The sequence below is a fragment of the Aspergillus brunneoviolaceus genome, assembly GCF_003184695.1.
Source record: "Aspergillus brunneoviolaceus CBS 621.78 unplaced genomic scaffold BO95scaffold_12, whole genome shotgun sequence".
Taxonomy (NCBI): Eukaryota; Fungi; Ascomycota; class Eurotiomycetes; order Eurotiales; family Aspergillaceae; genus Aspergillus; species Aspergillus brunneoviolaceus.
Window position 1 is genome coordinate 397,752 of NW_020290742.1, and position 27,595 is coordinate 425,346.

General features: G+C 57.1%; 11 protein-coding genes and 1 non-coding gene across 12 annotated transcripts; 6 read left to right on the plus strand and 6 right to left on the minus strand.

Moving 5' to 3' along the window:
* Positions 1 to 64: 64 nt before the first annotated feature.
* On the minus strand, positions 65 to 2,372 carry BO95DRAFT_489368 (TolB family protein). The gene is made up of 3 exons (XM_025590565.1): positions 2,114 to 2,372; positions 399 to 2,049; positions 65 to 333 (listed from the first exon to the last, which is right to left on the minus strand). The coding sequence occupies exons 1-3, from the start codon at positions 2,340 to 2,342 to the stop codon at positions 129 to 131; spliced, it is 2,085 nt and encodes a 694-aa protein (XP_025445418.1). The 5' UTR covers positions 2,343 to 2,372; the 3' UTR covers positions 65 to 128.
* Positions 2,373 to 5,050: 2,678 nt separating this feature from the next.
* Positions 5,051 to 5,589, plus strand: BO95DRAFT_512029 (Endoribonuclease L-PSP; the record flags this gene model as incomplete). The annotated part of the gene is made up of 3 exons (XM_025591484.1): positions 5,051 to 5,212; positions 5,284 to 5,439; positions 5,515 to 5,589. The coding sequence occupies 3 exons, from the start codon at positions 5,051 to 5,053 to the stop codon at positions 5,587 to 5,589; spliced, it is 393 nt and encodes a 130-aa protein (XP_025445419.1).
* Positions 5,590 to 5,846: 257 nt separating this feature from the next.
* BO95DRAFT_460753 (uncharacterized protein) lies at positions 5,847 to 6,419 on the plus strand (the record flags this gene model as incomplete). The annotated part of the gene is made up of 1 exon (XM_025588768.1): positions 5,847 to 6,419. The coding sequence occupies one exon, from the start codon at positions 5,847 to 5,849 to the stop codon at positions 6,417 to 6,419; it is 573 nt and encodes a 190-aa protein (XP_025445420.1).
* A 3,374-nt stretch (positions 6,420 to 9,793) lies between these two features.
* Positions 9,794 to 11,010, plus strand: BO95DRAFT_460754 (zinc-dependent alcohol dehydrogenase; the record flags this gene model as incomplete). Its single annotated transcript, XM_025588769.1, has 3 exons — positions 9,794 to 9,939; positions 10,027 to 10,757; positions 10,826 to 11,010. 3 exons carry the CDS (start codon positions 9,794 to 9,796, stop codon positions 11,008 to 11,010), a joined length of 1,062 nt encoding a protein of 353 aa, XP_025445421.1.
* Positions 11,011 to 11,299: 289 nt separating this feature from the next.
* Positions 11,300 to 13,161, plus strand: BO95DRAFT_450791 (uncharacterized protein; the record flags this gene model as incomplete). Its single annotated transcript, XM_025588036.1, has 3 exons — positions 11,300 to 11,320; positions 11,363 to 12,944; positions 13,037 to 13,161. The coding sequence occupies 3 exons, from the start codon at positions 11,300 to 11,302 to the stop codon at positions 13,159 to 13,161; spliced, it is 1,728 nt and encodes a 575-aa protein (XP_025445422.1).
* Positions 13,162 to 13,278: 117 nt separating this feature from the next.
* On the minus strand, positions 13,279 to 14,644 carry BO95DRAFT_439995 (class I SAM-dependent methyltransferase). The gene is made up of 2 exons (XM_025585853.1): positions 14,220 to 14,644; positions 13,279 to 14,152 (listed from the first exon to the last, which is right to left on the minus strand). The coding sequence occupies exons 1-2, from the start codon at positions 14,603 to 14,605 to the stop codon at positions 13,537 to 13,539; spliced, it is 1,002 nt and encodes a 333-aa protein (XP_025445423.1). The 5' UTR covers positions 14,606 to 14,644; the 3' UTR covers positions 13,279 to 13,536.
* Positions 14,645 to 15,183: 539 nt separating this feature from the next.
* On the minus strand, positions 15,184 to 17,944 carry BO95DRAFT_512033 (alpha-glucosidase; the record flags this gene model as incomplete). Its single annotated transcript, XM_025591485.1, has 2 exons — positions 15,184 to 16,879; positions 16,950 to 17,944. 2 exons carry the CDS (start codon positions 17,942 to 17,944, stop codon positions 15,559 to 15,561), a joined length of 2,316 nt encoding a protein of 771 aa, XP_025445424.1. The 3' UTR covers positions 15,184 to 15,558.
* A 126-nt stretch (positions 17,945 to 18,070) lies between these two features.
* Positions 18,071 to 18,597, plus strand: BO95DRAFT_39067 (uncharacterized protein). The gene has a single exon (XM_025583612.1). It carries the CDS (start codon positions 18,197 to 18,199, stop codon positions 18,518 to 18,520), a length of 324 nt encoding a protein of 107 aa, XP_025445425.1. The 5' UTR covers positions 18,071 to 18,196; the 3' UTR covers positions 18,521 to 18,597.
* Positions 18,598 to 18,866: 269 nt separating this feature from the next.
* BO95DRAFT_t69 lies at positions 18,867 to 18,947 on the plus strand. Its single transcript has one exon. It is a non-coding gene; the product is annotated as a tRNA-Arg (tRNA).
* Positions 18,948 to 19,244: 297 nt separating this feature from the next.
* On the minus strand, positions 19,245 to 21,289 carry BO95DRAFT_355673 (GMC family oxidoreductase; the record flags this gene model as incomplete). Its single annotated transcript, XM_025582261.1, has 6 exons — positions 19,245 to 19,782; positions 19,836 to 20,144; positions 20,248 to 20,624; positions 20,689 to 20,842; positions 20,911 to 21,175; positions 21,229 to 21,289. The coding sequence occupies 6 exons, from the start codon at positions 21,287 to 21,289 to the stop codon at positions 19,245 to 19,247; spliced, it is 1,704 nt and encodes a 567-aa protein (XP_025445426.1).
* A 1,105-nt stretch (positions 21,290 to 22,394) lies between these two features.
* On the minus strand, positions 22,395 to 24,038 carry BO95DRAFT_460759 (feruloyl esterase; the record flags this gene model as incomplete). Its single annotated transcript, XM_025588770.1, has 1 exon — positions 22,395 to 24,038. The coding sequence occupies one exon, from the start codon at positions 24,036 to 24,038 to the stop codon at positions 22,395 to 22,397; it is 1,644 nt and encodes a 547-aa protein (XP_025445427.1).
* Positions 24,039 to 24,742: 704 nt separating this feature from the next.
* Positions 24,743 to 27,420, minus strand: BO95DRAFT_407505 (putative poly(ADP)-ribose polymerase PARP). Its single transcript, XM_025584072.1, has 6 exons — positions 27,132 to 27,420; positions 26,948 to 27,061; positions 26,557 to 26,832; positions 25,648 to 26,499; positions 25,516 to 25,598; positions 24,743 to 25,461 (listed from the first exon to the last, which is right to left on the minus strand). The coding sequence occupies exons 1-6, from the start codon at positions 27,196 to 27,198 to the stop codon at positions 24,892 to 24,894; spliced, it is 1,962 nt and encodes a 653-aa protein (XP_025445428.1). The 5' UTR covers positions 27,199 to 27,420; the 3' UTR covers positions 24,743 to 24,891.
* Positions 27,421 to 27,595: the final 175 nt, after the last annotated feature.

Genomic DNA, 27,595 nt, shown 5'->3' on the forward strand with positions numbered 1-27,595 from the left:
ATTTAAGTTAGCGACCTTCAGGCATCGCCTTTACCAATCAGACTCCAGGTCAAGAGATCTTGTAATGAATTTATTCTGCAAAACTAACAAACATAATCGAAATCTATACACACGGCAGACCGAGATGTCTACTCAAGATACTCGTTCGGCATGTACAGCGGCATAGAGTCCTCCCAAATCGTATCCGTGACGAGGGTCTTGTTCGATCCATCGTAGTTCATGACCATGATCTGGCCGTAGGGCTGGAAGGTGTCGTCGAACAGGGCGCTCTCGTCCTTGAAGCCGTACATGCCGGTACTCCACATGATGCGACCATCCTGGGACCAGACGGCACTAAAAGGTCATCACGTTAGCATTGCGTCTCGGGAGGGGCTTTTTGAGACGAGCGGGGTACTTACTGAGCATCGTTCGACAGACTGTCCGTCACGCGAGTGAGCTCGGAGCCATCCGGCCGGATGGTGTAGATATCGAAGCGGTCGGCGTACCACCGCGCGCCATAGGAGCTCGTCCAGTTGTTGTTGCGGGTGAAGACAATGCGCTCACCATCCGGAGACCAGCCGGGGGTGTTGTCCCAGCCCAAAGTGAGCTGGCGGGTCTCGCCGGTGGTGAAGTTGAGGATGTGCAGACCCTCGGGGGCGGCGGTTTCGAGGCTCCACTTGCGGTAGACCATGGCCGATCCATCGGGAGACCAAGAGGGGAAGCCTGCGTTGAAGGAGCCGTCGGTCAGGTTGGTGTGGGAGGTACCATTGGTGAAGGTACGGAACAAAGTCGCATTGTTGGTCGCGCGTGAGGTGAACCAGGCGCCGAAGCCGACGACCAACTCATCACCATCGGGGCTCCAGGAGGGCTGGAAGGCACCGGCTTGGCCTTCAGCCAGGTACTCGGCCTGCGTGGCGTTGTTGACGCTGTAGACGGAGTACGAGTCGAGGGCCTCGTGCACGTCGGCGTACAGCGGAGTGGAGGTCACCAGCGAGCCGTTGGCGCTGCCCAGCACTTTCTGGGTGGAGGCCAGACGGTTGGTCGAGGGGTGGTGCATGGGGAAGACGTCCATGTAGCGGTACTCCCAGTCGTCGTCGAAGCTCCAGAGCTTCAGACCGGCGGCCTGCTGAGCCCAGTTCCAGGTCTGATAGACGATCTTGGATCCGTCGGGGGACCACCAGGGATCGCGGATGTTCGTCGAGTTGAACGCCTTGTGAGTCTTATCGGGGGTGGTGTAGTTGATTCCCTCGTAGGGCCCGGCCTTGACCAGGTATCCAATGTTGGAGGAACTGCCGATGTAGTGCTGGCCAACCTTGGGGTAGCTGCCAGAGGTGTGGGCCTGAATGTCAGTGCCCGTGGCAAAGTCCACGCTGTAGATTTGAGAGGAGACGGCGGCTTGCTGCTGGGAGACACCGTGCGAGCCGTAGGTATCCTCACGGGTCATGTTGTTGTAGATGATGCGCTTTCCATCGCGCGACCACTGCGGAGTACCGAAGGAGTAGCCATCCTGGCGCACCAGCGTCCGCAGACCCGTACCGTCCGGCCGGATCACGTACAGGCCCAGGCTCTGGGTGTGTTCCCATCCCACACCCTCGCTGTGACCGGTCCAGTCAGTGTTGCGGTCCGAGCTGAAGACCAGCCACTCGCTGTTGGGAGACCACGAGGGCCGGAAGTGACCAGTGGGATACGTGTTGTCCGCCCGCGTCAGAGCGGTATCGGTCAGGTTCTGTGCAATGCCCGTCTGGAGATCCTTGACCCAGACGTTCATGGTGTAGTTGCCCTGCGTCGAGACATAGGCCAGCTGCTTGCCATTGGGGGATAGAACACCAATGTCCTCCGCACTGTCCGTCGTCACGAGGGCCTCGAGCTCAGTGCCGTCAGGGTGCACCCGGTACAGGTCCGACTGACCCGCACCGCGACGCTCGCTGGTGAAGACAATCCATTGACCATCCTGGGACCAAGTTGGGTGGTAGTCGAAGGCGTGTGTCTGGTTGCCTAGAAGCTTGGTTGCGTTGGTACCGTCCGCATTGGCGATCCAGAGCTGCGAACCCGAAGGTCCGATACGGTTCACTGGTAGCTTGGATTAGCGGCCTGGCTCAGTTCACGGGGAGAATGAACTGTCAGCTGCACTTACAGTAGAAGATACCCTTCTTGCCTTCGATGGCTCCACTTTGAGTCTCAACGGGAGTCTCCTTGACCTGAGCGGCAGCGGCAGCGGCAGCAGCTCGTCTGGCATAGGGACACCCAACAGGAGCAGCAGCAGCAGCCGCCTCATCGTTGGCGCGTGCTGCATAGGGACAGCCAGAGGCGGCGGCTGAGCCAGCCACCAGGGCTGTCAATGCAACGGCACTGGGAAGGCGCATTTTGTCCTTGCAGTGAGAAGAGAAGGGGGAAAGGGATGAGTTGCAGAGATCGTCAGGAGTATCCAGGAGAAGACGAACCCAGTCCTTATATAGCGGTGGCCGTTGGGACGGGGGTGTTTTGCACTGGCTTCAAATGAATTTTCGGCTCGAGCTGATGGCTTAGCCCATATTGCTAAGCGACGAGACAGCCCATCAAAGGCGGCGCATTCGAATTGCAGGATTAGGATTCATCCGCCAGTGCACGAAGGCGATGCTGAACGTGCATGCTTGGCATGAAAGGTTTCCCTCCGACCCCCGACCTTCTCTCCACTGTCAAAGATCAAGATCGACATGGATCCGGGGCAGGATTTCTTGGTTTGTGTGTTGCGGATGACGATCGTCCTTCTATCGCCGACTTGGCAGGGCATCGCCCTTCTTGGCTGGCCCTCGGCTGGCCCTTGGTTGGGCCTTGGTTGGCCCTTGGCAGTCACGATAACAGCTCGTATTAATATATGGGCAATCTGGCATTGCCGTCGTGAGATCGCTTAATGCTCACACATGCCTGAAATCAGTCGAGAGTGAGATAGGAGCCCTCGAAGCGAGGCTTGGCTAGCAGTGTCACCATGTGCATCATGTGCATCATGTGTAATATCAGGAGTCTCATCAGGGGTCTCACTCACCGAGAGATATTACTTCAGCGCCAGCCACGGTGATGACGTTTCTCTTTCTCTTTTTCTTCTCTTCTGCCCAAACGCTCCACTTTCAAGGCTGGGCAAACCGAGGGCAAGATCAGATAACACCATTACAGAGCAAGAAGTGATATTATGGCAGGGGCCTGGCTGGCCCAAACCCACTAGTCCACTAGAGAGGAAGGGATTTGCGCTCCGACCCGCATCGGTGGGAGCCCGTTTGCGGGAAACCGTCGGGATTATTCAGGGTCGAAAACCTCGAAACGCGTTAGAAAAGGTTGGAGATAGTGGGTGAGTCGGTGATGAAAGAAGCAGACAACTCCGATCTCCGACACGCCCCACGCAGCTAAAAAAAACAAGATAGATTTAAAAGATAATCAAATAAGACCGATCCAGAAAATCCCTTTTTCCCCATTCTCTTGTTCTAAAATAAAAAAAAAAAAAAAAAAAAAAAAAAAAAAAAGAGGCCAGTCACTATCCACAATCCCACCTCGGCCCGGTCTCCGTCCATTCACTGGGTGTACGAAGACAGACCCTCTTTCCTCCAGCCCCAAAGGTCCTTCTTCCAATCCCATGCCTGCGACTGGTGGTTGCCTAGAGGCCATCCCGCGGTGGTGATGACATTTCTTGACATTTCCTGACAATTCTCTCCATGTCCACGTACTCCTCCATCTCATGACAGCCCATGATGCTCGATCGGCCTGCGCAGTGACGCAAATCCCCCAGACTTCGGGGGAAATTCAAATCGGCTTTAGACCTTACGTCCAAGTGCGCCTGGGTCTGATACTGTCCAACAAGGACATTGCGTCCGAGAGTGAATTGTTCTGAGTCCTGACTTGTCGGCGGGCTAATCCGGCTATCATCATCGGCCGTCGGGATTGCAGATTGCAGGCACGGCCTGGAGATAACGTGCATGATTTATAATCCAGCGCCGGTTCACCTATCGGGCCAATGACTGTGTCGAGGATGTGTCGAGGATCGGGAGAATAAGATTGTATTGCAGCAGAGTCCGGGCTAAGCCAGTGCAAGACGGAGGTCGGCGCTTCAGTGCTTCGGGGATGAAAGCTTTTGCCGCCAGGGAGCCAGGGTATTCCATCTTAAATGGAACCCTATTCAGACTGCGAAGGAGCCTGCTTACTCTACAGCTCAGGCCCGGTTGGCTCCGGTCAGTGTCGGAGGCAATCCCTTCATTTCGAAGACGAAGGTACGAAGGTCCCGACCTTATCACGAGCAGTGAGATCGATCGCAATATGGCTGGGACTTCTCCAATTTGACTAAAGTACTGCTGGCCTGGTGGTATCATGAAACGCCTACCGGTCCTAGAGGTGTTGCGTTGGCTGAGAGCAAATTGCACCGATCGCATAGTGTAGCTTCTGGAGGTGTCATTGTTTGCGAAACTCATCCATTCAAGCTTTTTTAAGACCAGACTGGCCTGACAGGACTATCGATGAGGATGAAGCTGACAGCGGTTATGCGGAAAGGTCTTGCCATCTCCTTCCTAGAGCCCGGCCGCCATGCCACCGGTCCATGATGTTTCTGCAACCAGTGACATCGATAACGGCCTCTTCTTCTATCGATCGGCGCTGCAAGAGATAGGGTTGATTTATCATGACCTTTGGTGTGAGTGGGATCGACATCTCTACAATCCTATGCCGCAACACTCCCGCAAACAATGAACCACGCCGGTCGCAGCCCGCCAGTATTTATTCCCCGTCGGTACTGGAGGCCCCAAACGCACCCTAGACATGGCCTAAGAGAAGCCCGAGTTTATCATCAACCGGAGAGGATGTGGTTTTGCTAGGACAGCGAATGGATAAGACTTGGATAGGGCAGGCTTGCCCGCATCCGGGATGACTTACTTGCCTTCACGCTGCAGTCCGCTATCATCCAAATCCACAATCCACCAGGAGGAAACTCATCCCACGCCCACTCCCCGCCCGCCTCCCATATAAATAATAGCCTCAGCGAGCCTCAAATAGACGTCTGTCCTCCGAATTGTCTCCAACTCCGGTCTGAATCGATCGCACCTACACCTCAACCATGCCCCCCGCCAAACTCCCCGTTCTAAGCCATGACGCTCCCGCCCCGAGCCCGTTGATGTCGCAGGGCATCATCTCCAACGGCATGCTCTATTGCTCCGGCAGTCTAGGCATCGACCCCAAGACCAGCACTTTTGTCCCAGGCGACGTGGCTGACAGGACCGTGAGTTTTCTGCCTGGCACAATGACTTGATCATGTGATCATGTGTGTCTAATGCACCACACGTAACGCAGGTCCAAGCCCTGCGCAATCTGGAACAGGTTCTCATCGCCGGCGGGAGCGACCTGAGCAAGGTCGTCAAGGTCACGATCTTCATCTCCAGTATGGCGCATTATGCCAAGGTCAACGACGGGTATGCCAGGGTTCTTGGGGAGTATGATGTCAAGCCGGTGAGCTTTTCCTCTCGATTTCATTGTTGTGGTCGGGTTGCTGTATAAGCTAGAGGCTAACGTTGGGGGTCTTAGTGCCGTACCTGTGTGGGCGTGGCCAGTCTTCCACTGGATGCGGAGGTTGAAATTGAGCTGGTTGCTGCTGTTTAGTCGTTGACGGGAATCTGAGCGTGTGCCGGTTTTCAAGGATGGAGAAAATGGATTGAAGGTTAACTGGATTGATACTAGGAGAGGGCAGTGATGGGAAGCGGATGCCCTAACTGCCGTGCCCAAACAAGGGGCTGTGCGGTAGAAGGAGAGCAGGATTGACCTATTCTGCTAACGAAGATACATCAAGATACAACAACAGTGCCATAGTACCAAGCAACAAATAGAGAAGACGGAGAAGAACCTCCGTCAATTTAGATATGATTTCTTTGGAGAACATTATACCTCACCGGAAGGCTGCAGAGCAAACCCTTCCTCAGCGTCTCGCGCGCTGCGGACCCCACATCACCTTCCTCCGGTCAGTGACATGCACCTTCCACATCACAGGGGAATCGTCCAGATCGCTTAGAGACACAGTCGCGACCTGCTCCTCGTCCACCTCCGGCGGGTTGTGGATGCTATGGACCGTCCAGGGCCCTCGATTTTCCGGTGTTGCCCGCTCCTCCGGGGGGTGGCAGCTCCCCGCTGCGGATCTTCGCGTACGCCCGATCGACCTGCCCGCGCTCCATGTCCTCGTACCGCAGTGCCTGCACCACGTCCATGAACTCACGGAACACCGCCTCGTCCCGGCGCGAGGAGAACACCTCGCGTCCCTGGTGCTGGAACTGCAGCATCCCCGTCTCGTGGTACTCGTGGCCCCGGGGAAACTCGGTTTACAGCCGCACTTGGTCACCGCAGATGATGATCCCGTACAGGCGCGCCGGCGAAAGCGGGTCGGCGCGCGCCAGCTTCATCCAGACGTAGATGAAGTTGCGGATGCGGGGGTTCTCTAAAAGTTGCGGGTCCGTGGCTTAGGGGATGTCCTCGATGATGGAGAGGATTTTCATGCGGCAGCTTGGGGGCTCAGTGTCTCGCCAGAAGGCGTGTGCCTCCTGGAGGTCTTGTGGGGTGGTCATCTTGCGTACCTTGGGTTTGTTGGTTGGCTGGTTGCTTGGTCGGGTTGGTGGGTTGCTTGTGGGTGTCAGATGAGTTGTGGTTGTTGTTGGGCCATAGAAGAGTAGAGGAGCGTGGGTGTATTTATGGAGCTTAATGTTCTCAGACTGCGGAGTGAAGGCACTATGGTTTGCGGGGAGATTTCCGTCATTGTGTATGAAACATGACATACAGGTACTTGCCTTTTGCAATACTACAAAGGCTGTAGGGAACTTTTCGGTTGACTGACGTCTCATGATGGGGACGCTTTGTGTTAGAGAGCAAATTTCCGATAGACTTACGAATCAATAATACACAATGGAACTCTTCTCCCGTCTTTGCCCGCAGGGTGCTGTTCCCAAGTTTCTATACTCATTTTTTTCATCTGCTGGGCCTACAAGCCGCAGTGAATAGGCGGCAGGCAGGTTCCGATTCTACATATGTCAAGACCATTCACTTAACCCATGTGATGATTGGCAAGTTTAGGCTGTGTGTGTTCTTGTGAAGGTCAAAGGTCTCGAGGTGTGAATATAGTAGCCTGTATCAAACTCATCTATTGTATCTCCCTCTTCATAAGAGCCAAACTTGTCCCTGTCAGTCTTCTCCTTCCCACTCTTCTTTCAATTCCTCGCTCCTCGACCGCTCAGTCCGAATCTGTCATCACCATCTTCATCATCAAAATAGCTGAGTTTATCTCTGTCAATATCCAGATAGTAATACCCAGCCACCCAAGGGTTCTTGACTTGTTTCAGTTTCCACTCCTTTGGGGATATCTCTTGTTCCTCAACCACACATTGCCTCCAGCAGAGCAAAATTATGAGCCAGCAGATTTAGAGCTCGCTCATGCGGTGTTTCAGCCTGGTGCCAGCCTACTTGACCAATAGTCTGAAGCTGATATCTCAAGCCGTCTCCTGTTTACGTGGTTTCTGAATATGTGCGAATAACTACTAGACATACCTGACCGTTGTGGAGGCCAAAAGAAGGGGCAAATCTGGATATTATCAAGACTTTGCCTATAGGTAAGGAAGACTCGTCCTCCACAGGGGTTTCTTTTGCTTCACTGTGACCTGACTCGAAAACAGCCGTGCTTAATGAAGGCCAAGGAAGTGCTATCTCGCTGCTGCTGTTTGCGGATCACAACTCCAGTTATGAGTGGACATTCATCTACATCATTTGCGTATAGGTTCTTAGAAGATATGCGAATATCATTCTATTGAATCGCAATTTGGAAGTCGCCGCTTGCAGCATCGTCAACTCCGTCTATTATGGTCGGTCACTCATTTCTAGAACAATCAAAATCCAATATCACAACCAAAACATTGGCTAAGACATAGCCACTCATGGCACAAGCCAACTCTCCTCATCACCACCGGACTCGTGCCTGGCTGGAGTCCGGTCGATATCCTTGATCTGAGTCATCCAGCGCCTCTGATAGATACACGGTGGCCTCCATTCGTCGCTTGATAGAGGAGATAGGAGATCGAAGCTCCAAAAATAAACCTTCTAGAGTTGAAGGCTAATCCACCTCTAGTAAATCCAACAGCATTTTCATATCGTCGACCAATAAACGCAGCCAGACTAGACTTCCAGCCTGGGATATTGAGCCAGGCGTTATGGCCACTATCAACCTCGCGGGCAACAACGTCTCGTTCCTTTACCTTCGCCTCCTCCAATGACCGATGCCTACCTTTGATGAAACAGAGCAACTTCCCATCTCAGCTGATTGGATAGATGTGCAACAATGAGTTTCCGTCAGGTAGGGTCAGTGCTGTTCAAGCTACACTTGCTGTTACGCGGAGATCGCTGACAAAGTCATCTAGAAAGAAGTCACATCCAATCCTTGCCTCCACGGGCGTCCGAGACCCGCTCAGGGCGGGCCTTTGAGACTGCGGTCACGCTCGATATCGATATGCATAGCTGAAACTACGAAAGAAGGCGAAGAAGTGCTACTTAGTCCCCTTTTCCTGCATGAAAGCACTGCGCTGCAATCACCTTTGCATTGCGGCTGATCCCGTGCATGGCAAGATTCTGCCTCCTACATCGGTGCTGCTACGCAGCCAATAGACATCTTACATTCTACTGCTGCATCTCTTGCTCGCATATTGCTTGATCCGACGGAGAATTCCATGAGGAATGCAAAGGCTCCTAAAGGGGTGATTTCAGCCTCCGCATACAAAAGACTGCGGTCAACATTATACTACGAGGTCCAATGTCGGAAGGGAAGCCTGTGGCTACATACTTGACGCGAAGAATGTCAGAGCCACCGAGGAAGAGGTTGAGTCTCCAGAAGACTTTGCTTATGAAGCAAAAGCTATATCGTCGAGTTGGAGAATGCGCTGTACCTGCACGACGTGTCAACTAGCACAGCAATTTCTAATGGCCGCGGATGAACCTCTCACAGGAAAGAGCCCGTGTTCCAGAATATGTCCTAGCCGGGGAGCAGAACCGATTCCCTATCTCTGTCGATAACCTTACTGTGGATGGGAATACCGACAGATATACCGAAACAGCCGGATTGAACAAGGCTACTGGCTTTGGAATAAGAGGTTACCAAGCTGAATCCTCAGTCCGGTCCAGTCGGTCCAATGCCATCCCGCCGGTCGGAACGAAGATACAAATAATGAAGTATTATCCTGATGAGCATCAGCGACATTACAGATACACACTACTCAAGAATTAGCTTCCTGTGCTGGAAGCGATGCGGACGCGCACCATAAATTCGAAGAGGAGACAATACTGAGTCGCTGCCATCAATTGGCAAGACCGCTTGATCCAATTTGCTCGCTCTATTGCTTACCTGAATTATCTGTACATAGACCAATATGTATGCCAGCCGATGAGACCTTTATATGGGGGCATGTCAATCATGGGGCTGTGCGTACACTTCTTGTATATAGCAAACGCTAAGGGAATGCTGATTTGAATCGATGCCTTGTCGATCAGGCATCTATCATCCATCCTTCTTACATCCAACAATAGATATCCAATCCATACTCACCAACACCAGCAACTCACCAACATATTGCAGTATAGTTACGTCTCTTCCATGCAGTAAATGGCTCGTAGCCCAACTCGCGATAAACTTTCGGCAAACCCCGGTTATGGATCGATCTCGGGAGTGAGAATCGGCATCCTTGGCGGGGTTGCCGCCATCACCACCCCTCACAGCGTATAAAGTAATGTCCCTGCATCTGTCACAACTCATGACTGAAAGTCTCCTTGGACAATACCCACAATGACAGCACCAATCCCTTCCACTCAACAAGGCGCCGTAGTCCTCAACCCGGGCCCGAACTACCGAATCATCCATCGCGATGACCTCCCCGTTCCCCAACCAGGGGACCACGAAGTCCTCGTCAAGCTGACATGCACCGGTTTGTGGTAATTCTCCTCACCCCACTTCTCTTCTCTGCGTTTCGTACCCGATTGATCAGACACAAAACCGCCCTCGATACTGACGGCTTCCAGCCACTCGGAAATCCGCGCCACCTCCGGCTGGAGCAATTACAACTCGATCATCGGCCACGAGGGCATCGGCACCGTCATCCAGACCGGCTCCCTCGCCCCGCGGTCCTTACTCTCCGCCCGCGTTGGGGTGAAGTGGCTCTACAGCGCCTGCACGCACTGCTCCGTCTGCACCTCCGGCCACCCGCACTACTGCCCGCACCAGCGCAACACCAGCCGCCACGTCCCGGGCACGCTGCAGCAGTACGTCCTGGCGGACGCGCGATTCCTGACCCCCATTCCAGAGACCGTGGCCGACGAGGTCGCTGCGCCGCTGCTGTGCGCGGGACTGACGATGGCGGGGGCGTTGGACCGGCTGGACGGCGTGCTACAGCCTAGAGACTCAGTGGTGATTTCGGGGTCCGGGGGCGGGCTGGGCCATCTGGGAGTGCAGATCGCGGCGCGGGTGAAAAAGTGGAGGGTTCTCGCGGTGGACTCCGGGGAGGAGAAGGGGCGGTTGAGTCTGGAGGCTGGTGCGGCGGCGTTTGTGGATTTCCGGGCTGAGGATGTGGTGGCGCGCGTGAGGGAGCTCACACACGGGGAGGGGGCGCAGGCCACGGTGGTCGTGCCGGGGGATCCGGCCGCGTTCAGGGTGGCGGCCGACTTGGTGAGGAATCTGGGGACGGTGGTGTGTGTCGGGCTGCCGAGGAATGACTTCGAGTTGCCGGTTTCCGCGACGCTGTGTGCGGCTAGAGGTATGTTTCTTCCTCTCTCGGAGGCAGGATGGCGGTTCGGGGATTAGGGAGCTGATTTGTGATGGTAGGGATCTCGATTGTTGGCAGCTCGGTGGGGACGGAGGAGCAGATGGCGGAGCTGTTGCGGCTGGCTGCTGAGGGGACTATCACGCCTGCGGTGCAGTGTTATGGGTTTGATGAGACAGCGAAACTGATTCGAGATCTTGAAGAGGATGCTATCACGGGGAGGGCTGTGGTCAGAATCCCCGAGTGAGTGTGGGGTCAGGAGATGCGCTGGGTCATGTTTAGTGAGGGTTAAGTCTGCGACTTGTCTGTCCGGCGCATATCCTGTATGTAGCATTTGTGAGAGACGACGATTGTTCACAGGTCTCGCAATTGAGCCTAAATGACCTCCAGGAATCGTCAGAGCCTGTCCTGTCAACTTGTCGACCCCCTGCCAACATGCATGAGTTCAGGCTAAATCAGCAGATACTTAAACAGCGCAGCCCTACTCCAATCCCCAGATCAGGCACCTCAAACCTCTAACCTCTAAGAATGACAGAATGCAGTTTCTAATCTATCTAGTGAATGCGCTACTAATCCCCCTCGTTACTGCAACCTGCCAGACCAACTACACCTACACCAACCCGATCCTCCCCGGATGGCATTCCGACCCGAGCTGCGCCTTCATCGCCGCCTGGGATGAGACTTTCTTCTGCACGACGTCGACCTTCCTCGCCTTCCCGGGGATCCCCATCTACGCCAGCAAGGACCTCATCCACTGGAAGCTCGTCAGCCACGCACTGTCCCGCCCGTCCCAGGCGCCGTTCCTGCTCAACGCCACCGGCCAGTCCGAGGGGATCTACGCCTCGACCCTGCGCTTCCACAAGGGCACGCTGTACCTGACCACGGCGCTGATCTCTTCGACCGCGCCCAACGGCAGCGAATTCCTCGTCTTCACGACCACGGACCCCTACGCGGACGCGGCCTGGAGCGAGCCGATCACCATCACCACGACCCTCACCGGCTACGACCCGGACCTGTTCTGGGACGCCGCCGACAACGACCGACTCTACCTCACCATCGCGGGGTACAACCACTCCGCCACGCCGCTCATCTTCCAGTCCGCCGTCGCCCTCCCCGACTGGACCGCCACCTCGTGGCGCTACCTCTGGAACGGCACGGAGAACATCTGGCCCGAGGGACCGCACCTCTACCGCAAGGACGGATGGTACTACCTGCTGATCGCGGAGGGGGGCACCGGCACGAGCCACCAAGTCTCCATCGCGCGATCCAAGCACGTCACGGGACCGTACGAGCCCTGCCCCGCCAACCCGATCCTCACCAACAAGAACACCCCCGCGTACTTCCAGACCGTCGGCCACGCGGACCTGTTCCAGGACCCGACCGGGAACTGGTGGGGCGTGGCGCTGGCCACGCGATCCGGACCCGCATGGGAGATCTACCCCATGGGTCGCGAGACGGTGCTCTACCCCGCCGAGTGGGAGGAGGGCGCCTGGCCTCGACTCCAGCCGGTCCGGGGGACAATGCGCGGACCGCTCCCTCCATCCTCACGAGCCGTGCCAGGCCAGGGTCCCTTTGTAGACGCGAGCGAGAGACTCTCCTTCGCGCCGGGCTCTCCCTGGCCCCCGACCTTGCAGACCTGGCGCCCCCAGCACCCCGCCCCGGACCGGTCACTATTCACAATCTCCCCACCAGACCACCCGCACACGCTGCGCCTCACCCCATCCTGGGCCAACCTAACCGGCAACGCCTCCTTCACCCCCGGAAAAGACCACCTCTCCTTCCTCGGCCGCATCCAAACGAGCACGCTCTTCGAGTACGCGGTCACCCTCCACGACTTCACCCCCGGCATCGAGGCCGAAGAAGCGGGCGTCTCCATCTTCCTGACCCAGACCCAACACGTCGATCTGGGGCTCGTGCTGCTGCGGGATGCCCACGGGAAACTGGCCCCGCATTTCCGCCTCCGCGTGGAAGCGTCCGGCCGCCCGGATCTGGTGGCTCCCGACGCGGTGGTTTCGGCGGTTCCGGCCGCGTGGTGGGGGAGGGGGATTGTGCTGCGGGTACGCGCGCCGGATGATGCGGGGTATGTGTTGTCTGCGGCGCTGGTGGGGAGTCCCGGGAGTGAGATTGTGCTGGGCAGGGCGAGTGCGGGGGTTCTCAGTGGGGGGAGTGGGCCGTTTACTGGTGAGTTCAATTACTCGGTACTTCAGTTGTCGCTGGGTGATGTGATGTCATGGTATTTGATGGGGGTTGGGGTTGGGCTAATTGTTGTCCAGGGACGCTGTTGGGGGTGTATGCCACGGGGAATGGGGGGGCGGGGGAGACGCCTTCGTACTGGAGTAATTGGACGTATGTGCCGGTGGCGCAGGAGGTTGATGCTGGGGTGTTTGTGGATGCTTGAGGGGATGGACTGTATGTCTGTGGATAAGGGTGCTTGGGATGCAGGGTGACCAGTTGGCAAGGGGCAGGAACCGACTCAGGGTACGGTACAACCTCCAAGTATGCCTGGCAGCAGCTAGGGTGATGAGGCCACTCCCATGGATAAGTGCTGATCAGTGAGGAGAATCAATTCTACACGCGTGTAGCAATGCCAAGAAGGCACTTGCAGCGATCACCCCGCTTCACCCCGCGCGAAATCAGCCTGTAGGCCATGAAGTGTCTTCTGAGAGCATCGACAACAGGCTAAATCACAGTGCAGCCCAAACCAAGCCAATACTACCCTTAACCAGTCTGTCTCTCCATCGCAGCAATTCATAAACGCCGCACCACTGCATCATCACGAACACGGCGTCCGCCCATGGATAACATGCAACTCAACAAACAACTGCTGCCGCTCGGGACTGGCCGAGAACTCAGCCTGCACCTCGGCGATCAGCGCGCGACACTCGTCCTCCGACCAGCCCAGCACCCTCGTGAAAAGCGCCATGGTCAGGGGTTCGACCGAGTCGATCGCGTGGCCCTGCATGAGGACCCCCAGCCGCTTGAGCTTGTGGTCGCGGGCCCACGCGCCGATGGGGATCTTGACGACCTCCTCGGTGACGTCGACGAAGGCGTTGCGGCGCAGCGTGTCGGCCAGCGTGTGCACGACGTTGATGGGCTTGCCAAAGCGACTCGACGCCTCCTGAAGGGAATGCTGCCACCGCGCGATGCTGGCGCTCGCGGGGAGAGTGGGCCCTCTGCGCGCCTGGGACTGGAAGTCCACCCGGAACTCTTGGATCTCGTAGTATCCGCCGGGCACGAGGTGCCGGTGCGCCTGGGCGAAGAGACCGTTCCAGTCGGCGATGGAGCCGACCATGTTGCGCTGGTGGATGAAGTCGAACGCCTCGGCGGGGGAGTAGGGCCAGGGGGCTTCGATGTCGTCGATGATGAAGTCGAGGTTGGGGGGGACACTGGTGCGAAGGACACATGGGTTCAGTCAATACATAACGACACAATGGATTGATGTCGGCAGCGAACCAGGTAGGTTGGATCGGACTCAGATCATTCCCCAGCACGCGGGCCTGCGGCATCTCGTCTGCGATCTCGACGGCCCAGATCCCCGTGCCCGTGCCGAGGTCGAGGATGCGTCGCACGGGTCCGCGCAACGGGGCTTGGTAGAGCTTCCCCTGCAAGGCCATGCGGAAGATGTAGTGGACCATGTCGAGACGGTCCTGCTCGGCTTCATCGTTGGGGAAGGGATATTCGCCTTCCCGGTAGGCATGGTAGCGGCGGCCGTTCTCGAAATTGTAGTCCTGGACGGAGGAGGCAAGGGAGGTGGTGAAGGAGTGGCTATCGCTGGGGTAGTCCTCCTGGTGCGAGTCATCGACGTCGATCCATGTCTCATCGGGGTGGTCGGGGGGCATCATTTGGGTGGCTAGAAAGAGCAAAAAGTGCTAGACCCGGGGGGATGGATGGATGGGACCAGGAATTCGGAGCTTGCCTTCACTAATAAGATGTGGGGTTCAGCTGCGCGGGCTTTACCGGCATTGTCCTAGTCACAATGGCCAGGTGATGGGTACTGTACTGTACCAGTTTGTACTAGACTAGACTGGAGAATTTCTAGGCTGTGAAGACGCCTTTGATAGAGTTGATCTGATGTGTTTTGGGCTAGTATCGTATCGATTATCTTACTAGTAGTCTGGCTTCTGTATGTGGCCACCTCTTATTGGACGGATCGACTCAGCGAGCATTTGTCGATAGATCCAGCAGGCGGTTGGGCAGGATTGATTGGTGAGAAAGTCCCCAGATACCCAGTGCCATCGCATGGCACTGCACGATGACCGCAGTGAAGGGTTCGTCGGGGGTCTAGAACCAGGATATACCCCACTTTGCCGTCGTGGAGAGTGGGCCCATTTGCTAGTCCTGCTCCGCGGTAGTCAAAAAGAGCCCAGGACTCCAGGGCGTGGTAGAATTGGTTCTATTCTTACTTCTTCCGCTTGAATCATGAATATGGCGTGACCATGAATTGTTGACTCAGGACGCGTTAGTAATGACATGATAGCTGTCATGGCCGGAAGTGACTTCCAAAATACTACAACGCGCACTCCGTACTTTGAGCAGAAAGAAAGAAACAGAAAAATTGAGCAAGATAGGAGAGATATTCCTAAATCAAGCACAAGTTGCAATAGAAAGGATACATGCTCAATCCTCAATCCATCGTGATGCAGACTCCTTGCCGATAAACGGATAGCGATGAAGAAAGCCCTAACCACGTCCATCTTACATTAAGAACTAATGAGTCGACTCTCAGTCCCAACCACCCCCATCCACCTATGATACAGTCCATGATCTCCATCTCCATCCCCATAACCAACCTCAATCAAACTCCCAACACCGTCCCATTCTCCCTCCTCACAAACTCCCAAAACACATCCAGCTCCGCACTCCTGGCCCCATCGACCACAAACACCGCCGGCTTGCCCAACGGCGCCTGCACCGTCACCGTCTGGCCCGCCCGAAACTTCACCCCGGACCACACATGCAGATACGAGCGGCCGCGGACATCCCCGGCCGGCAAATACACCTCCACCTCACGCCGCCCCTCATCCAGCACCGGCGCCACATACAGGTCGCTCCCCAGGAAGAAACTCTCGTAGCTGATCTGCCGCGCCCGCGCATCCTCCGGGTGGTACAGCACCGGCATCCGCAGCAGCGGCCACCCCTTCGTCTCGGACTCGGTCCGCAGCACCCGTCTCCGGTACGGCCCCAGCGCCGCGAACAGCCTCGCGTTGTACGCGAAATACGCGTAGGTGGAGGCGTTGCTGTAGAACTGCGCATTGACCTGGGGGACGTTGCCCTCGTGGGACCGGAAGAAGGCGCTACTGACGGCGGCGAGTTCGCCCCATCGGCCCAGCAGCTCTGGGGAGCGGGGGATCGCCCCCGAGGAATTCTGGAGGCGCGGGGGCTCGAAGATGGTGGTGTAGCCCCCGATGTCCGAGTGGCTGTGCGCGTAGCCCGAGACGCCCATGTGGGCCATGATGGTGACGGCGGATTTGATGCCGTCGTTGCGCGTCCAGGCGATGGCCTGGTCGCCGGCCCAGAAGAGGTTCATGTGGCGGTTGGCGCCCATCGAGGCCGAGCGGTGGAAGGTGACCATCTCCGCCGCGAGCGGGGTGGTCGCCGCCACCCCGCGCTGGAAGGCCGCCCAGTCGCGCGGGTAGCGGTTGTGGTAGGTGAATGCGTCCTCGCCTTCCGGCAAATGGGCGAGTTGCGTGTCCGCGGTGATCGGCGTGTACTCGCCGAAATCCCACATGCAGCCGGAGATGTTGGCGCTCCAGACCTGGTCGCGGAGCACGGCGGCGAACCACTGCCGCGTGGCCGCGTTGGTCAGGTCCAGGATGCCCGCGTCGATGCCCTTGCCGCTGGAGATGATGGCCGTCGTGTTGGTCGTCGTGTTCTGCACGGTGTAGTGGTGCTGCGTGGCTTCGAGGAAGAGGTTGCGGCGGTAGCCGTCGGATTTGCTGCTCACGTTGGCGAGGAACGGGTTGACGTAGGCGAGCGTGCGCACGTTGTGCTCGCTGCGCAGCTCCTGCACGAACTCGCTCCACGTCGGGTATAGGTTGGTGTCTGGTTCCCAGTTCCACCACAGGCGCGAGATGTTGATGTGGCCGTAGGGGGCGGATTGGAGGTGCGTGCCGGACCTGGGATGGGTGGGGGTGGTGTTGTTAGTGGTAATCTGGTTGGATGGGGTCGCGAGCAAGGTGGACTCACCAGTCTTGCAGCCAAACCGCCGCGACGGGGCAGTCGTGCTGCAGCCCTTCTTCGACGATGCGGTTCACCTTGTCCTGGCCGCCTTGGATGCCCAGGACGGCGCCCTGGTCCACCCATTCGGGCAACGAAGGCATCCGCCCCGTGTACTCGGTCAGCAAGGTGATGCCCTCCAGCATGTTGTCGGCCTTCATGAAGTGTCCATGCACGGTGAGGGCGTCGTAGCGGACCGTGACGCTGTCGGGGTCGCGGAAGTCAAAGGCCGCGTACGCGCTGTCGTCCTCCAACAGGTAGAAGACGTGGCCGTCGGAGCTGATGTACTGGGGGATCGCAGTGTAAGTGGTGTAGCGGTCGCCTCCGCTGAAGAAACTCTGCGAGTCCTCGATGGCTGTGTAGGGCTGGTCGCCGCGGCCCACCCCCTGCTCACGGGAGAAGATCGGGATGGTCTGGTTCTTCATCGACGCAAAGGAGGCCTGGGCTCCTAGGCCATAGAAGTCCTCCGAGGGGTGCGAGCCGAAGGTGAGGTAGAGTCGCTCCATGGGGGCGCTGGCATCGCGGCCTGCGTCGACGTTCACCTCGAAGGCGACGCGGTCGGACAGATTAGCCGGAACCCAGAAGCTGCTCGAGTATGCGATGTCTTGGTTGCTGCAATTCAGCAGGTAGCCTTGCACCGTCACACCATGGCCCAGACTGTCCGGACGAGTCGACCGCGCGACATCGGTGACGTTCTGGCCCTGGCAGCGGCCCTGATCGACATTGGTGATCTTGAAATTCCCACTCGAGTCGACAATTTGATCCTTCCCGGCGCTGGCACTGAGGAAGCTTTGACCGGGCACCGTGCTGAGGACGGTCTCGTTGTGTTGAAGGATGGACACCTGGTGCAGGTCGGACTGCCAGGCGAGTTCGAATCCGTTGCCCAGAGACCAGGTGGAGCGAGCTTGTCCTAGCGACAAGGAGGTCGCAAGGACGGCCAATGCGCCGAGATGAGAGCGTGCCATGTTGTGGCCTTGATTTGGTCTTCCGCATTGTCTCGGGGGTTGCCCGGCATTTTATAGCTTCATGCCGTCGGGATTTGAGGAGTGAAATTCGCGTGGGACGAAGCATTGCCGACATGGCTTGATCGGTGGGTCAGTGAAGCCTCAACTGTGTTGTGGCTTGAAGGGCATTGTCTATATCGCGCAGAGGAGAAATGCTCGTGGACAGCCCTATTCCGGGAGTACGGGTGGCATTCACTTCGAATCTCTGCTCGGATGACTTTCCTCATCCGCAACCGCACCGTCATCGCAGCCTGCAGCCAAGGTCAGCGCTGGGATTGCAGTGGAGCCCGTCGGCAAACAGACCGAGCGATTTGGGCAGGGGGAGAGGCCGTTGGCTGCAGTCGAATGGGATCGGAAGATTTCGTGAAGGGTTTGGGGAAAAGTGACGATACTTGCCGGATAGAGTGGCGGTTCCCCACTGTTTCTGGGGAATCCGGAGAGATGGTCTCCACCGGGGTTCGACTTCTCGGGTCGAGGTTGGGCGTTGAATTCGCTGTACTTGGCTCGGTCGCTTGGCTTGCTTGGACTTTTAATTAAGGCTGGGCAGTGAGGACAGCCACTGCCGTCATTTGTGGGAATCTGAGGGGTTTGGGGTGTATTGGAAATATATTCCCGGTGGTGATGCTTGATTGCTTTATCTGATATCCACGACTCTCCACCAGCATGAGATTACACGTGTGAGTCGGGCAATTCAGCCTAAATACAGGGACGGAGCATCATGGCAGTGTAAGTGCGATGCAGGACTATTGAATGAAAGTCCCAAGAAATGACCAGTGGCGAGTTTGTGGATTGTTTGAGTAAAGAGGTTGAGATGGTTAAAATAGCTGCACGTAAAACAGAGCACAGGATATGTTATGTAGTAGTAACGCTCATCTTCAATAATGGCCGGGTGGCGCAATGGTAGCGCGCTGCCTTCCGGTTGAGGATGTGGCAGTGGTTGCGCGTTCGAGTCGCGTCTCGGTCGTTTCTTTTTAACCTTCCTTTTTTCTGCTCTTCCCTCCCTTCCTTTTCTCACAGAGTTCTTCCTGTTGAAACACACACACACACACACACACACACACACACACACACACACACACACACACACACACACAAGATCAGATGCAACCGATAATTCACTGCTTGGATTCGGAAATGTACGGTGCTATATTTGCATCCAATCGATATCGTTATGCTACCCACCACCCATTCTCTTCTCTGTCGAACTCCACAACCCTCACACCTCCCCCAAGATGATCTCAGCAGCCTAGCACCCAGTCAGTTAACAAGTCAATATCCCCCACGACATCAAGAGAAAGTAACTTACCCTCTCCGCAACCCCATACATAGGCGCCTGATAATGCGCCGCCAACGGAATCGGAATGACCCCCGCATCGACCACCCGCAGCCCCTCGACGCCCAACACCCTACAATCCCCATCCACCACCTGCCCCATCGCACAAGTTCCCGACGGATGGAAGACGGTACCCGCGCCCATACGCCGGGCGCGACTCTCAATCGCCTCATCCGACCAGTCCCCGCGGAGGGCGTCCTCGACCCCCCACTCCACGGCATTTAGCCCCTCGACCGCCTGGATTGCGCGCGCACAGCTCCGCACGCACTCGTACAGCGCCGAGCGGTCGACGGGCGAGGCAAGCAGGTTGGGATCCAGGATGGGCGGGTCGGTGGGGTCGGCGGAGCGCAGGGTGACGGTGCCACGCGAGACCGGGTCCACGAGGATGTGGGCGATGCTGAAGACGCGTTTGCCGGGCCAGCCGGGCGCGAGGGGGGTGCGGGTGCATGTGTCGACGGAGGTGTAGCTGTTCGCATACCGTCAGTGAATGCTTTAGTAACGTGAGCCGAAGGCGCTTACACCGTGAATGCCTCGACCTGCAGCTTGCCTGGCGCCGAGTAACGCTGGTACTGGTCCGCAGGGAGGAATTGTCGGGCCAGCTCGCGGGTGCCCTGGTCGGCGGGCGCGAAGGAGATCCAGTCGTAGGGCAGCCCCGCGGTCCAGTCGAGGTCGGGCCCCTGCATCTCGCCATCGCCCAGGACCGCGTTGGGGAGGTCGATGGCCCAGTAGGTGAAGATGGCGGGGTGGTCGGCGTAGTTGCGTCCGACGGGGAGGTCGACGATCGGGGGGATCTGGTGTCGTGCCAGCTCCGCGGTAGGGCCGATGCCACTGCACGTACAGTCCATCCATCCCGTTAGCATGCCCTAACTTGTATCTTAGGATAACTTATGGTCATGACACGTCATGACACAAGATGACTGGGTGGTCCCACCTCAAAAGCAGGATCTTGGGCGAGCTCTGCGCGCCCGCAGAGAGAATGACTTCCTTGCTCGCCTCGACGTAGAAGCGCTCATGCGTGTCGGTATCGCCCACAGGCCGCAGGACGACCACTCCTTTCGCCGCGCCCTGCTCCACGACCACCTTCTCCACCAGAGATCGGGTCCACAGCGTGACATTCTCCCCGAGCACGTAGCCAGCAGCATAGCTCCTCAGCCCCTCGTAGGTGGAGTTGAACGCCTCTGCGTACCCCTCGGGGTTGCCCCCGTTGATATCCAGCGCGTGCTGGCACCCACGCAGCTCGTGGAACCGTCGACTCGTCTCGCGGAGGGGATAGTTACGCGGCCTGCCGCTGTTCGTCGCATGGCTGACCTACGGCCGATCAGCATCTTCACCATCACCTTTCTCTCAATCTCCCACAGAATCACGAACGGACCTTGATCGGACCATCGTGGCCATGCAGATTCGTAGTGGGAAGCCCGCGCTCCCGCAGATCCGCCGAGGGGAACCAGGTCTCCGACTTCTTGAAGTACGGCAGGAGACTGCTCCACGACCACCGCGGGTCTTGCACGAGCTCGGCCCATTGGTCGCTACCCCGTACCTGGACTTAGTATTTCATCCGTGAAGAATTGTACAGAGGAAAGGGGGGGGGGGGTACTAATCAACGGCGGGCCCCCGCGTGAAGGTCTGGTAATTCACCGCGGAGCCGCCGCCCACGATCTTGCCGGACGTGAGATTGACGACCTCGCCTCCGAACCCCCGGGCCTGGGGCACCGAGCGGTAGTTCCACTCGAGGGTCGAGTCGAAGCCCCCCATGATGCCGAGGGTGGGGAGCACGCGGTCGTCCTTGTCGACCCCGGCCTCGAGGAGGAGGATGCGGAGGTGGGGGCGCGCATGCGAGATGCGACTCGCGAGGACGCAGCCTGCAATTTGATTCAGTCTTTAACCTCTAATTCATAATTGGGGAGGGGGTTACCAGCGACACCCGCTCCGACTATAACAAGGTCAAAGGAGAGTTTGGGGATTTCGGGATCCATGATGAGACGTGCTTGCGAGTTAAGTACTTTGCAGGCAAAGGAGTGTGCCAGATGGCAGTGGCTGTCACCTTTATATCTATTCACTGAGATGATAAGTATACCGGCGATGAGAAGGTGGCTGCGACGCATCCATGGGTTGCAGTAAGCTGACGGGAGGAGCAGAGCGTATCTCGCTCTTCCCATGGCTTTGCGGGTTAGCGTGCGGATTGCCCCGCATCGGCAAGAGGATTATTGCCCCGCAGCAGATCTTGATGTCAGCATTGCTGGAAATGAACTTAAATTGTGATTATCATGTATAAGATGATAACACTGCTCCCGCATGCACAAGTCTAACTTCAGCTCTGGACCCCTGTCAGCGATCGTTCTTTGTCTGACATTCGTGAGCTAGAGCATATGCTGCCGGGTTCGGATCAGCCGGAGGAGCCCGCACAAGGTTGATAGGAGATGTTGCAAAAGGCAGAAGTGCGATCTACTTGTAGCTCGTTCTGGTTTTCCAGTGCAGAGATTTAGAGCTCTGCGTACGGTACATTTGACCTCACCTACCTTGGTCATCGCATCGTCCCTTTGATCGTGAAGCAGGCAGTTGGCCTAAACATAAAGATAGCCCATCAGCCCATCTGGGATTGACTTTGATGCAGATCATGTGCAACTCAGGAAGGTATTGAGGTAGATTATAGCATTCACCTTGCAGTACAAACCTGTCCATCAAACCTATCCCTCTCATACTTCCCTCCACCCTTGTTCTCACCCCCCATCAGCTCATTCACCTGTCTGTAGCTCATCAGCAGATTCTATCGCTGTACTAGCGCCAACATGACCAACAGGATGAACTATTACCTGCCCGAAAATCTCTTCCCTTGACTACCGAAGAAGCTTAACCATCCTTACTAGGGTCAAGACAGCTAGGCCTGGAGGAGTACCAGACCCAAGATACAAGCGTACGTGAAATTATCTCCATGAAACACATGCACTCCCCTTCTTCCTTAGCCACCCATCCACCCATCCCCCCAGCTAACCCTAAAATTACCACCTAATATCACCCCCCATCACCCCCTCCAGAATCACCCCAATCACCACCCCACCTCAACCACCCCCACCCATCCATCTACTCCTCACACCCAAAACTCCCCGCCAAATCCAACCCCCCCTCTCCATCCCACCGCAACACCCCCGGCCACAAACACAACTCCCTGGTAACTCTCCCCCCACCCCCGGTCACCTCCGCAAACAACGTCTCCGGCTCAACCGCATCCTCCACCCAGCGCACCAGCGCCCCCAGCGCATCCACCGGCACCGGCCCATACCCCACGCCGAGATTGCCGCCACAATGGCCCGCCCCGGGAGCCAGGAACAGCCGAAAGAAATCCTCCACCTCGACATTCGGCTCGCTAAACGCCTCCCCCACCATCTCCCGGTACTTGACCGTCCCCGCCGGCGGCACGATCTCGTCCGCTAGCCCATGCCACGCCAGCAGCTTCCCGCCCGCCTGCTGGAAGCCCTCGAGCCCCAGCTGCTCTTTGGACAGGAGGTCGCCGAACTGCTCCCGCGAGGCGTGCACCGCATCCACGAATCCGGGGATGGTGAGGGTGGAGATGTTGTAGGTGGGGTTTTTGAGGAGGAAGTTGCGCAGCCAGCTGACGGCGGGGAGGAAGGGGTTTATTCGTGTTGTTGCTGTTGTTGGGTGGGTTCCGTTAGTGGTGGTGGTGGTGGTGGTGGTGGTGGTGGTATCGGCGGTGCCGCGGAAGGATGCCCCGGGCGGGAGGCCGTACCAGAGGGTGTTGCCGGTGGCCGGGTCGACGGGGCCGTCCAGGATCGCCTGCACGAGGGTGGCATGCTGCTCGGTGATCGTGACGGAGGTATTGGTCTCGGCGCAGGGGATCGTCGTATTCACGAGCCCACTCGCGTCGAAGGGACAGTTGCCAGAGCCGGAGATGAGCCCGTCCGCCGCCCCGTCCAGCGCGTCACACGCCTCGATGATACTCCGCTGAAACGCGGAGAACACGCACTGCGGCGGTGGCAGCGGCGGCGAGGCCGAGGAGGCGTTCAGCATCAGCGCCGGCGGCCAGAGCAGCCACGCGAACAGCTCGGGGAGGTGGATCCCGGGGCTCGCGGCCAGGATCCCGTCGTAGTCGGCGGGGTAGAGCGCGGCGGCGACGAACCCCTGTCGGCCGCCGGTGGAGCAGCCGTGCCAGTAGGAGAAGCGCGGCGCGGTGCCGTAGAGCGCGGTGGTGAGGGCCTTGCCCAGCACCGCCAGGTCGTGGACGGAGCGGTGGGCGTAGTTGGTCAGCAGCGCCGTGTTGAGCGTGCCGTCCGCGCGTAACCCCCACTGCCCCGTCTGCGGGTCGATTGTGCCGTTCAGTGTCAATCCCCCCTCCGTGGCCGCCGCCGCGTAGCCCTGGATCACGGCCGCGGGCTGCGCATACCCGATGTAGCCGGTGGCCAGGCCGCCGCCGCCGGTCGCCAGGAAGCGGCCGTTCCAGGCGGAGGGGGACGGTAGCCAGACGGAGAGCTGGACCAGGTCGGATTCGTTGGCGTGGGTGAGGGTGACCGGCACGTCGCAGAAGTCGAGTTTCTGGCCTTGGGTGTAGGGGGACTGGTAGTTGTGGACTTCGTGGCTGGTGAGAGAGAGAATCTTGATGTCGGGGATGCTGCTGGCTTTTAGAGTGAGACCCTCGCAGGGTTGTGGCTGGGGGCAACGGCGAAGCGTGGATGCCTGGGTGAGAAAGTGCACGATGCGAGAGAGCAACATGGCTGTTGTGGGGAGAAATTGCCTGTTTTGATGGTTTGATCGGTGCCTACATTATTATGTTAGCTGTCTGTATGTGATTCAGTTATTATGTATACACTGTACCTGAATAGCTCGAGTTGAGACTCTGCGTAGGAAGTACTGCACCACGTGTTCACTCGATCACAGGTGGTGAGTACAGTGCCAGTTCTCTGCTCAGTTCTAGTGGTAAAAATGAAGTTCCACGCTGTTAGAATCAGGTTCACACATGTTGAGAAAGCAGAAAAACAGTTTGTTGATGAGAAGCCAGACAAAGTTTGCTTCAGCAGAGGATAACAAAGAAATGGACCAGGGGTGAAAGTGAATACTCACCGATCCGCACCGAGCCAGACGGGAAACATCCGTGGATTCCCCAACAGCCTTTCTGGATGCCGTGGGTTGGGATGTTGTACTGGTAGGACATCTCCCGCCTCATGCACCCCGTTGCGGCTACTTTGACTGGTGGCTGTGCTGGTTGCATCTTCCAGACCTTTACTGAGCTTGAGTTGCTGCTTGGAGAACCCAGCTCTCAGGGGAGAATAATCGACATGCAACCAGGCATTACCAACCTAAATTGCCAGCATCTACAGCCCTCTGTCCGGCCACTGGCTTACCCCAACTTCACAAAGAATGTCATTACTGTCTGCCTCATCGAGTTGCGATGGATTGTAGAAAAGAAAAAGAGATTCGTCAAATAAAATACATCGTCATGCTAATAGCACAAATATGCGCGGATCGAAATGAAATAACCCTTCGTTGAAACACCATCAAGCGACTACCAGCAAATGCCCTTGCGCCCCGCTAATACCACTACCCATTGCGCCGAAGTAAAACCAGCCTACCGCATATCCACATGGAAAAGATACCGCTGCCGGATCTGTGCGACATCATACACAATGTACTCGTTGTACATGAGCGACGCCGCATTCCGAATCGCCGCCCCGTGCGCCGTGTCCGGCATCTTGACCCCGGCCAGGCTGGGATGGACGCAGCCCGCATCCTTCCAGCCCGCGGGGATCGACCGGCCCCGACCCAGGGTCGCGATCTTGTTCTGCTTTGCGGCGTCTTCGCCCGCGTTGAAGTTGCCGTGCTCCAGCTCGAGCATGGGGTCGCCCAGCTCCGCATCGCACAGCAGCAATAGACCCTTGTTGCCACTGCCGTAGGCGCAGCAGTAGTTGGCCGACTTGGTCGACATATCCGCCAGGTAGACGCCCTTGCCGAACATGTACCCGTTGACAGGAGCTTCGGGGGGCGCGATGCGCAGACCTTGACTCAGGATACCACCGAAGTTGGTGCTGCGAGATCCGTGCCACAGGAGGCGGCGGTCGCCGTTCTTAATCTTGGCAAAACGGGAGGAGTTGAAGCGGTCGTTCTCGCCTTGGCGCTCGATACGGAAGATGTTGATGACCTGTGAGGGAGATTAGCTTAGTCTTGATCTCGGTATGACATGTCTTGAGCTCACATTAAGGCCCACACTGTGAGATGCACCACGCGACCGCACAAGGTAGGTTTCCAGCTCTTGGAACTCGGTTGAGGTACGGGCCACTGAATATGGTCAATAATAGTCAACTTCCAACCCGTGTGCTGAACCTACATGGTGTCATCTCATTCATTCCCAAGCCCTGGAACTGGCGATCGAGCTGGTGGATCATCTCCGCGTCCTCCGCGTCCTTCATGATATTGTTCGCAACCTCCATATCCGTCAACGTCTCCAGCAGCTCAATTTCTCTCTTCAGAAGATCACCCTGGGTGAGAACAGGCGGCCTATTGCGTCCAAAGACGTGGGGGATTGTAGTGAAGTATTTGTTGCTGAGGTACTCCGCGGCGCCCTGAAAACTCATCCCGTACTTGGAGGCTGCCAACGCCGGGTCGGTCACAAGTTCTGACAAATCCTTCAACGCCTGGAAACCTGTTTGAAGGGTACGCTTGCTCAATTTGCCCAGGGGCAGCTTCTTCGCATCGTACGACATGGCAGCCATGGTGGACAAGAAGAATTCCTGGTTGAAGATGAACGCCATCAAGTCCTGCACCTGCACGGGCAGAGCACTCTTGACCTCCACCTTGGGCTTCTTTTCGACCTTCTTCTTGGCCGCGGGCGCGTCATCCTCATCCTCATCCTCCGAATTCTCTTCGTAGTTACGCTCGATGAATGTATACTTGTTGTTCTTGGGTGGTTCCAGCCGCTTCTCCCACGTGAGGCCCGATTTGTCCTTGAACTTCTTCTGGAACTCGGCCTCGGCGCGGGCAAGGGACCCATTACCCAACAGGGCATGTTGGCCACTCTCTCCGACTCGGCCCCAGTGGGTCCAGGTCATGAACTCCGTCTGGGTAGGGTTGGTGAGAAGCTGAATGCGGTAGAACTTGTTATTGTTGTTGGTTGCGCTGGTCTGGTTCAGGGTGGCATCCCAGATGGTTGACTCCGGGTCGATGTACACTTTATGAGAGCCTAAGCAAATCTGTCAGCTCTTGACACCACTCTCACCAGCAAAGATGGATCACGAACGTCGAAGCGAGCACTCATCATCCACAGGGATGTTCAGCGCCTTTGTCCCAGCCTTCTGCGCATTCTTGAGCTTCTTAGTCGTCCCATCCTCGTTGACCCCCAGCGCCTGCTCCAGCGTGCGCTTCTTCTTGGTCTCTTCACCATCGGTCTTGGCTTTGTTGCTCGCGTTGTCCAGAAGAAAGTCCTTCTCCGCCAGTCTCTTGCCGGCCGTTTCTGAGTCGATGAGCCAATCCAGCGAGACGATGTTGCAGTACGGAACCTTGCATGCCTGCGTGTCTAGGGAGGGAAGAGTCAGTAGGGCGTCCAGGCAGCAGTCACCTGCCAGATTGTGTAACGCTCCAAGCTTCCCCGCGGGACTGTCCGTTGGGCCGGCTTTCGGGGATGGACTCACATTTGCGGCTCTGGTTGGCAACTTCTTTGGGGGTTGTGATCAGGTGGGTCAAGGTCTCGGTGATGGCCGCACTGAACTCAGCTCCCTGTTTCTTGATGATGGAAGTGAGGTCGGCTGTGAGAGTTAGTCTGTTGCAACCCGGACAATTGGAAACGAGACTGGCGTATGATCGGGGCATTCGCACCTTGTTTGTAGCCGGGGAAAGTCCCGCCTACGGCGATGACCAAGCCGTCTAGAGGTAGTTTTGTCATGGTTATGAGAGGGCAGTGAAAGGGACCCGAATGTGCAGGGGAAAGAGTGGTGAGTGAGCTCGCCGACCAACGATATTTGGCTCGGTTGCGAATACAAGGTCTTGCGGGTCACAATGTGTCTGGAATAGGGGAAGATGAGCCTGAGACCAAAGTTTATCAACACTGGAGATGGTGTGAGAATCAAAGGAGAGGATAGAGATGGCACAAGCGAAAGGATTGAAGGAGATGTACATGGTTATAAAGCGAGGGTGGAGCGACGAAGAAGCTATGAAGCAAAGCAGCTACTTGCCTGTTTGGTCCCCGCCGCTAGGCCGATCGCTAGCCTGAGGCCTCAGCGCCCGGCTGTTGCCTGAAGACCCTGAGCAAGAGAGGACTGTGATTGGCCTGAGCTCGGGTG